Source organism: Cherax quadricarinatus, chromosome 30, assembly GCF_038502225.1.
Source record: "Cherax quadricarinatus isolate ZL_2023a chromosome 30, ASM3850222v1, whole genome shotgun sequence".
Classification (NCBI taxonomy): Eukaryota; Metazoa; Arthropoda; class Malacostraca; order Decapoda; family Parastacidae; genus Cherax; species Cherax quadricarinatus.
Window position 1 is genome coordinate 22714906 of NC_091321.1, and position 9476 is coordinate 22724381.

General features: G+C 39.5%; 1 protein-coding gene across 4 annotated transcripts in view; it reads left to right on the forward strand.

The window, feature by feature from the left end:
- Positions 1–8566, forward strand: part of LOC128692726 (cartilage acidic protein 1) — an 82444-nt gene extending 73878 nt beyond the window's left edge. For all 4 annotated transcript variants that reach the window (XM_053782047.2, XM_053782050.2, XM_053782049.2 and 1 more), the window contains exons 12-13: positions 5413–5597; positions 7345–8566. In XM_053782047.2, the coding sequence (XP_053638022.1) occupies positions 5413–5597; positions 7345–7438 (279 nt within the window). In that variant the 3' untranslated portion in view covers positions 7439–8566. The remainder of the gene's footprint in view (positions 1–5412; positions 5598–7344) is intronic.
- Positions 8567–9476: the final 910 nt, after the last annotated feature.

A 9476-nucleotide genomic window follows, 5' to 3' on the forward strand; every position in this document is an offset into this window, starting at 1 on the left:
GACTTACGACCATTTCGACTTACGACCGGTTTCTCGGAACCAAACTCGGTCGTAAGTCGGATGGTAGGTGTATGTAAAAAAATGTAGATCTACTTTTGGAGCACTATGCATGTGAACGTAAATTTGTTTGGACAGTTTAAGGGGTAAGTGGCTTTTGAGAAGTCTTAAACTGATTTTCAGACTGGGTTACTTTAATATCTTCTGGTAATGAATGCCATATTTTAGGGCCCTTTATGTGCATAGAGTTTTTACACAGTGTGATAAGGACATGAGGTATATCAAAAAGAGATCTGTGTCTTGTGTTGTGGTCATGTGTCCTTTTTAAGTTGGTGAGAAGTTTGAGTGGAGGGTTTATGTTTGCGTGTATTGTTCTGTGTATGTAATAGGCACATGAATAAGTATGAATGTTCTTAATGGTGAGCAGATTCAGACTTTTGAAAATTGGTGAAGTGTGCTGGCGGGAGTGGGAATTCGTTATCATTCTTACTGCTGCCTTTTGCTAGGTTATGAGGGGTTTTTGGTGAATGGATGTTGTTGATCCCCATGCACAAATTCTATATATAAGGGTATATGAGTGAATGGTACAGTGCCAGGAGAGCTGATTGTGGAACGTAGTACCTTATCTTTGATAGTATGCCTACAGTCTTGGAGATTTTCTTGGTGATTTGTTGTATGTGTGTCCAGAACTTAAGGCTACTGTCAAGGTGGATACCTAGGAATTTTCTCTCTGTGAGTCTTGTGACTGATGATCCATTTAGCGTTATGTTAATCGGATCATTTGCAGCTTTGTTTCCAAACTGAATGAAATAGGTTTTATCAGTATTCAGGGTAAGTTTATTAGTCATCATCCAGGCAGATATTTTCTGCAATTCTGTGTTTCCAGGAGCTGTGAATTGACCCCAGTAACCACAAATAGGTGATGACAAATAGCTGAGCACATGTACACACATGTGGAAGTGGAACAGAATTCTTCCACCGTAAGTCATGCATGTCGTAAGAGGCGACTAAAATGCCAGGAGCAAGGGGCTAGTAACCCCTTCTCCTGTATATATTACTAAATGTAAAAGGAGAAACTTTCGTTTTTCCTTTTGGGAAACCCCACCTCAGTGGGATATGGCCAGTATGTTGAAAGTATGTTGAGAACACACACACACACACACACACACACACACACACACACCAGTTTGGAATCCACACCTAGTCAAGCACGTCAAGAAATTAGAGAAAGTGCAAAGGTTTGCAACAAGACTAGTCCCAGAGCAACGGGGATTGTCCTATGAAGAAAGGTTGAGGGAAATCGGCCTGACGACACTGGAGGACAGGAGGGTCAGGGGAGACATGATAACGACATATAAAATACTGCGCGGAATAGACGAGGTGGACAAAGACGGGATGTTCCAGAGATGGGACACAGACACAAGAGGTCACAATTGGATGTTGAAGACTCAGATGAATCAAAGGGATGTTAGGAAGTATTTCTTCAGTCATAGAGTAGTCAGGCCATGGAATAGCCTAGAAAGTGATGTAGTGGAGGCAGGAACCATACATAGTTTTAAGGCGAAGTATGATAGAGCTCATGGGGCAGGGAGAGAGAGGACCTAGTAGCAATCAGCGAAGAGGTGGGGCCAGGAGCTGTGACTCGACCCCTGCAACCACAAATAGGTGAGTACACACACACATTATAAATTCTGGAATATATTTTGTGTTTCCAGGAGCAGTGAACTGACCCCAGCAACCACAAATAGGTGAGGACAAATAGCTGAGCACATGTACACACACTCCCACACACACATGTACACACTTGTGCATGCACACACACATGTACACACACACATATGTACACACATGTGCATTCACAATGTACATATCCACACATACATGTACATGAGTACACACACCTGTACACGTGCATATACATACACATGTACATACACATATGTACACAATGCACTTACATACTCATACACAAATGTACACACATGTTGGTACACTATGTACACATTTATCCATCTTGTAATCAGAGCACTTTGGAATCTATCAGGTACTTACACTGATCTGATACAGTCATTGTAAATATTAATAGACGAAATTAATTTAATCACTGAAGAAGGCATATTCTTCCCTCTCTCTTCCTCTTCCTCTGAACCAATTTCCTCAGCTGTGGTCTGTTGCTGTTCCAGATGAAGGTCTTGCAGCTCTTCAGTGGTTAGCTCTTCCTTGTGGTCCTCCACCAACTCTTCCACATCCTCGCCACTCACCTCCAACCCCATGGACTTTCCCAAAGACAAAACAGATTCCACAACAGGCATAGGGTCGTCAGGGTCAGACTCAAACCCTTCAAAATCCTTGTCGAGGACACATTCTGACCACAATTTTCTCCAACCAGAGTTCAAAGTCCTGGAAGTCACTCCCTGCCAAGCCTTACCTATAAGGCTTATGCAGTGGAGGATATTGAAGTGATTCCTCCAGAACTCTCTTAGGGTCAAGTCAGTGTTCACTTTTACAAAACTTAATTCCACAGACAATTGGTCTACCAAGTTTGGAGGATGAACAGGAGCATTGTCTGGTACCAGGAGACACTTGAGTAGCAATTTATTTTCCTGGAGGTATGTAATTTTTTTCACACTCGGGCCAAATACTTCATGGACCCAGTCAATAAAAATGTGTCTCGTGACCCATGCCTTATTATTAGCTTTCCACAACACACACAATTTACTCTTGATGACATTGTTTTTCTTGAACACTTGGGGATTTTCAGAGTGATACACCGGTAAAGGCTTCACTTTGAAATCCTCACTAGCATTACCACAGAACAAGAGTAAGCCTGTCTTTCATAGGTTTGTATCCTGGCAGTGCCTTTTCCTCCTGTGTGATGTAGGTCCTCTTTGGCATTTTCTTCCAAAGAGGCCTGTTTTGTCAAAATTGAACACTTGTTGGGGGAGGAATCCTTTAGCCTCTACGTACCCCTTGAATTCATCAACAAATGCTTCGGCCGCACATTTGTCAGAACTTGCAGCCTTGCCATGCCTTACAACACTGTGTATGCCACTACGCTTCTTAAATCTCCCAAACCAGCCTTTGCTGGACCTAAATTCACTAACAGCAGCACTCATTCCAGGCATTTTCTTTACAAGATCCACATGCCTTTTCACAAATGATCGACTCCACAACACTATCTCTCGCTAATTGTTTTTCGTTGATCCACACTAACAATAACTTCTCCATATCTTCGATTATTGGTGACCTTTGTTTTGTTAGCACATTTACCCCTTTTGCAACATTAGCTTCCTTGATTTCTACTTCCTTTGCCAGGATGGAAGTGATTGTTGATTTGGATTTCCCATACATCCTGGCAGCTCAAGCACACCACTCTCATACTTTTCAACAATTTCTAACTTAAATTTCATCGTGTTTCTCACTTTCTTTACCAAAGGAACTTTACTAGGAACTTTCTTTGGGCCCATTGTGACTTATTTCGCAGTTGCACTCAATAACCACAAAAACAATGGATTATGTCTTCTTGTTCCTTATATCTAATATTGAAGTTGGGTATTGCATCCACCACTGCCTCATTCAAGTCATTCTACTTTTCAACTGCCCTGAGACTAAATAAGTACTTTATTACATCCCTGTGGCTCATCTCCCTCCTGGCCCCTTGATCTTGGTCCTCTTAAAACAGTCAGTCCCTATCTGCCCATCCAATTCTCACACAATTTTGCATTTCATAATCATGATTCCCTTTGTCCTTCTCTCTGCCAAGGTCATCAGGTTCAGTTTCTTTAACCATTCTCAGTTCTGGTACTTGCCTACTTGCAAACTTTTGAACTTTTTTGAGCTTTTCCTGTTGCTGACCAGTTGCTTGCTCAGTGATTGGCCTAACTTGTTTAAACATAAAGTACTGAAGGATATATTTTTCAAGTTTGTGATTGTTATTCTGAGGTTTGTCAATCTGGCATGTGCTACTGGTGTTATGTGATTTGTGTGTATTTCTGTTTGATGTTATATTCACCCCAGGTACTTGTCATCTCTATGATATTTGCAGCTTCATGCCATTCATTTTGCATTCTGTGTCTGGTTTGCTCTCGCCTCCAATTCACAGGATCTTGCATTCATGCTTTACACCTGTTGCTCTTTTGTCTCGATACATTTTCCTCTGTGCTGCATGATCCTCATGGGTTTACTGTTTGTTTGTGATTATTATTATTATTATTATTATTATTAATAATACAGTGGAACCTCAAAAATCGAATGTATCACATATCGAACGCTTTGAAAATAGGACCATTTTTTCGGACAAACTGTGTCCCTATTATCGAACGCGCCCCTATTTTTGGACCGCCGGGTATGGGACCTTTCTGCCGCTCTGTCTGCATCCCCGCACAGGCGCCGTGAGCAGTCTAGCTTTGTTTATGTTTGAGTGAACACTAACCTGTGCTCTCATTCATGCATTTTACGATTATTATGTTGTGTTTAAGGCTTGTGGGACTGTGAAATAAGCTGCCATGGGCCCAAAGAAACTTGTTAGTGGTACCCCTGTGGTAAAGAAAGTGAGAAACACCGTAGATGTGAAGAAGGAAATAATACAGAAGTATGAGTGGTGTGAGACTTGTTGAGCTTGCCAGGATGTATGGGAAAAACAAGTCGACCATCGGTTCTATCCTGTCAAAGAAAGAACAAATCAAGGAAGCTGATGTTGCGAAAGGTATTAATATAGGGAGTGGATGAGGTGCCTTCTTCAAAGATTAAGGGGATTTGTGCCAAGTGGATTGATGTCCAAATGTTTGTGCAGAAGTACCACCCTGAGCAAGCTGAAACAAGCCATCTTTGCAACAAGTTCAATGACAGAACCATGTCCTATTTTAGGGAAATGTTAAAGAGGTGCCAGAAACAGAGGACTGTGGACATTTATTTTGTGAGACAGGGGTACAGTGACTCTCAAGCTGGTCCTAGTGGCATTAAAAGACAGAGAGGGCTTTACCTGAAGTCCTCATGGAGGGGGATTCTCCTTCCAAACACTAACCCCAACTCCCTCTGTCCTCCTCCCTATCTTCCAGATGCCATCACCAATCTTCAATAAAGGTAAGTAAAAATGTTATTTTATATGTATTACTATACATAATTAAAAACTATAGTATTTGTTGTATGTAAAACTGTAATTAATCTCTATAAAATGTATTTTTTGTGTGAATATTTTTGGGTTTCTGGAACGGATTAATTGTATTTCCATTATTTCTTATGGGAAATATTGCTTCGAATTTCAGACTTTTCGAATTTAGAACTAGCTCCTGGAACGGATTAAGTTCAATTTTTGAGGTTCCACTGTAATTACAGTTTAAAGTGTTTAAACTTTGTATTATATGCTATTTCATATAGCTCCATTATAATTCACCTGTGCTAATGTTGTCTTTCAAGGCACTTAACAGAGGATGGCTACGTGTGCGGGTGCTGACTCAGCAAGGAGCCCCAGCTAGAGGTGCCAAAGTCACCCTGCACACTAGCAGAGGACGTCAGGCTCGAATTATTGATACAGGTTCAGGGTACCTCTGTCAAATGGAACCTGTAGCACACTTTGGCATTGACTGTGACATTCCGGTTAGGTAAGTTTCAATTCATTAAGCTGCTAATTTAAACTGTTTAATTTATATTTATAATTTCACTACATTCACATGTTAAGCAAGCATTAGGTACAGTGCTTGAATAGGGTGAGCATCTAGGACTACTTTTCTCTCCCCCTTCCCCCTCCCTTTCTCTCTCTCTCTCTCTCCCTCTGTAGGAAGGATGGATCAAAATAAGTTAGTAGAGCAGTTATCTAAATTTGTGTAATGTGACCTGAGTGTAAGTAGAAGTAGCAAGATGTACTTGTTATCTTGCATGTTTATGAGACAAAGAAAAGGCACCAGTATTGTGTGAAACTATTACAGGTTTTCATTTCATATTCATTTGGCTGAACAGTAGTATTTCCCTGGGTGGTGAACAGATTTGGGAGGGTATGTAATATTAGGAAATTAAAAGTGAACATAGGAAAGAGCAAGATAATGAAGGTAGCAAATGATTTAGGTAACGAATGATTGGATATCAGATTGGAAGGAGAGAGTATGGAGGAAGTGGATGTGTTCAGATACACTATTTGGGAGTGGAGTTGTGGTAGATGGATCTATGAAAGAGGAGGTGAACGATAGACTTGATGAGGTAAAAAAGGTGGGTGGTGCATTAAGGCATCTGTGGAGACAACGAATGTTATCCAGGCATGAAGCATGGGTTGTGAATGTTACAGCAAGGAGGAGGAGGCAGTGGAGATGTCATGTCCCAGGGCAATGTGTGGTGTAAATATTATGCAGAGAATTTGTAGCTTGGAGATTAGGACGAGGTGCAGGTTTAAAGTATTAGCCATAGGGATGAGGAGGAAATTGTTGAGGTGGTTTAGATATTTAGAGAGGATGGAACAAAATAGGATGGCTTAGAGGGTGTATGTCTCTTTAGTGGAGGGAAGGCAGGTGATGGGGTCACCCTAGGAAAAGTTGGAGGGAGGGGGTAAAGGAAGTTTTGTGTCTGCGAGGGGCTTGGACATCCAGCAGGCATATGTGAGCCTGCTAGATAGGAGTAGAGGCAAGTGGTTTTCGTGACTTAACGAGCTGTTGGAGTATGAGCAAGGTAACATTTGTGAAGAGATTCAGAGAAACCAGTTAGCCAGACTTGAGTCCTGGAGGTAGAAACTAGTGCTTGTACTCTGAGGGAGGGGTAGGGATATTTGCAGTTTAGAGGGGCATCTGAACCATAGTATCAGCACACCTCTGGCAAGACAGTGATAGAGTGAATGGTGGTGAATTGTTTCTTCTTTTTAGGATTATCCTACCTCTGTAGATGGCCAGCACGTTAAAAAATTATAAACATTATCATCTAATTTTCTTTGTGATGACAGTACTCTTTAGTGAGCTTATTAGAACCTCCTTCATCATACAGTGAAACCTCAGTTTAATGGCTTAAGATGAGGTAAAGAATGCCTGGCAGTGCCAGTTGTTTGGCAAATCTGAATAATGAGATTGTTTTGCCATGAACATAATAATAACAGACAATTCTGTAACCAACAGATTTTGTCCCTTTCTGAAATCAGTTATCCAGTGGATTGCAGTGTAACAGACAACTTTGTAACCAATAGATTTGTCTGTTTCAAAAATCAATTTACCCCAGCGGATTCTATCCATTATTTCCCCAATTAGTTAGATCAGGGTTTTCCTGTATATCTGTATTCATGAAATTAAGAAAATATTTGTTTTTTGTCTTTTAATTATCCAGAACGTTCTTCTGATGTATGTAAAGTTGAACATTTATTTACTATGCTGACAGGTTGGAAGTTTTGTGGCCTGACACCAAGTTTAAGGTGCTTAACCTTGAAGCCTCCAATGTCAATATGGAAATGATTGTCAGTCATCCCAGGTGAGACAAGCAGTCTGTTGTCTCAGACACAAGCAGCCTGGGTAGCTTGTGGCTCAAGAGTAACAGCTTATTACTCATATAGGCAAATGCCTTTTTAAAAACTGTAATTATTCAATTGAAATATACTGGGCTATGCTGTATTAAATGTTTATTCATTACTGAAATATAATAGTAGTGTTTTTAGTTGTTAATTCATTTTGCAATTAAAAGCTGCAAAATCAGCACTGCTCATAAAAACTTTATTACTGTATATGTAAAAACATTGGCTTTTCATTAGAATTACATTAATTCAGTTATATTGTCATCATTTATTAAAGTAAATTTTGTTTAATTTTTCTCTTAAAACACTAGTGTACTATTGAACTCATTTAAGTAGTACTTGCTTGGTCAAGATTTCCATGTGCAATACTGTACACACAGTATGTTCCACTACTTTATATTATTTTAAATCAATAGCTTTCATTCTTTTTCTTAATGTTTGAAATTAATTTTACACAAAATATTCTCTCACCTCTTGGGCATACATCTCAAATCTTATCTCGTCAAGCACTTTCTCTATTGTGGCTGTCTTTGTTACATTAATTCCGTATTTAGTACACTGCTGAAAAACACATTTCAGCTTAGTCCCTGCAACTTGAGTTTGCACTTTGCTACATGCATACTAAATTAGTAATAACTATTCCAATGATTCCTTACCTTTTTTCTAGCTGGCTATTTTTTTTTTTTTTATCTTATTTGTACAGTATTGTAATCAGACATCTTCATTTTCCTAAGCATTTTGTTTAATGTCAGCTCAGTCATGCATCAATTTTATTTAAATATTGAAAACACCTTGGGACAAATTGCATTACTCAATTATTACAGACTTTGTAAATTTTGAATGCAGAATATTGTAGTTGTGTTGAATGTAATTATTAGAAAGAAATGAGGAAGAATGGGTAGAAGGAAAAAACTGTTTTATTGCTGTTGTATTCCTGACTAGCCATGAATATCGTGCTGCTAATGCTGCTCCTGCTCTTCCTCTAATTCCTTACAAGTTATGCTGCTTACTGCAAATTTAACTGCAGTATTATAATACTGGGTAATATGGTTTACCACCCATCTAATAGTGATAAGTATAAACTAAATACTACTTGTGTTTTAATTCCCCACACTTGTACGTATTGTTATACAGTGGTACCTTGACTTACGAGTGCCCCAACTTATGAGTTTTCCGAGTTACGAGCCGTCACTCGGTTGATTGTTTGCTTTGAATTGCAAGCCAAAATCTGAGTTATGAGCAAGCTTCAGATACGCTGCCAGTAGTTGGTGCAGCAAACACCACAGTGCACATGGTTACCTCGCCGTGGAAGCATATCTCTTGTGTTGTACTTACGTTTTGTTCAGTTATTTTGCCAAATTTCTTTTTTCTAACCATGGGTCCTAAGAAAGTGCAAAGGACTTCGTGCCTCGTGCCTTCTCTGCGAGCATTTATGCTGATTTACTTCTGAGATATTCACCCAAAACGTAGGCCAGTCTCCTGACTCGGGGAAAAAAAAAATTCTGAGGAAATCACTTTTATTTCAGTGTTGTCCTTATGAAACTAGTGTTTTAGTGCAGTTAGCCTCACAAACACTGGTCGAGCGATGATTATTTTTACCTCGGGAATGGCTGCCACCACTCGTCACATAATGACATATCTTACTCATTCTAGAGTATATATCATGTTTCTATGTTATTTATATTGTTTATTATGTCATATTAGATCAACTTCGATAGATAAATAAGTTGTAGAGTTGATGTTAGTGTTATATTGAAGTATTTTCTCCTGCTTCCTGAGAGCCAGGAATTCCACTGGAACAGATTAATGGCATTTCATTTAATTTCACCAAGGAAAATTGATTTGATATACAAGCAAATTGAGTTACGAGCTGGGTCACAGAACAAATTAAACTCATAAGTCAAGGTACCATTGTATATGTATTAGTAGGGAAGTGCTAAACACTGAGGGAGGTTACAACACTTGAAGAATGGGAGGTAATCAGGTTTGATTCAAAGAAGGG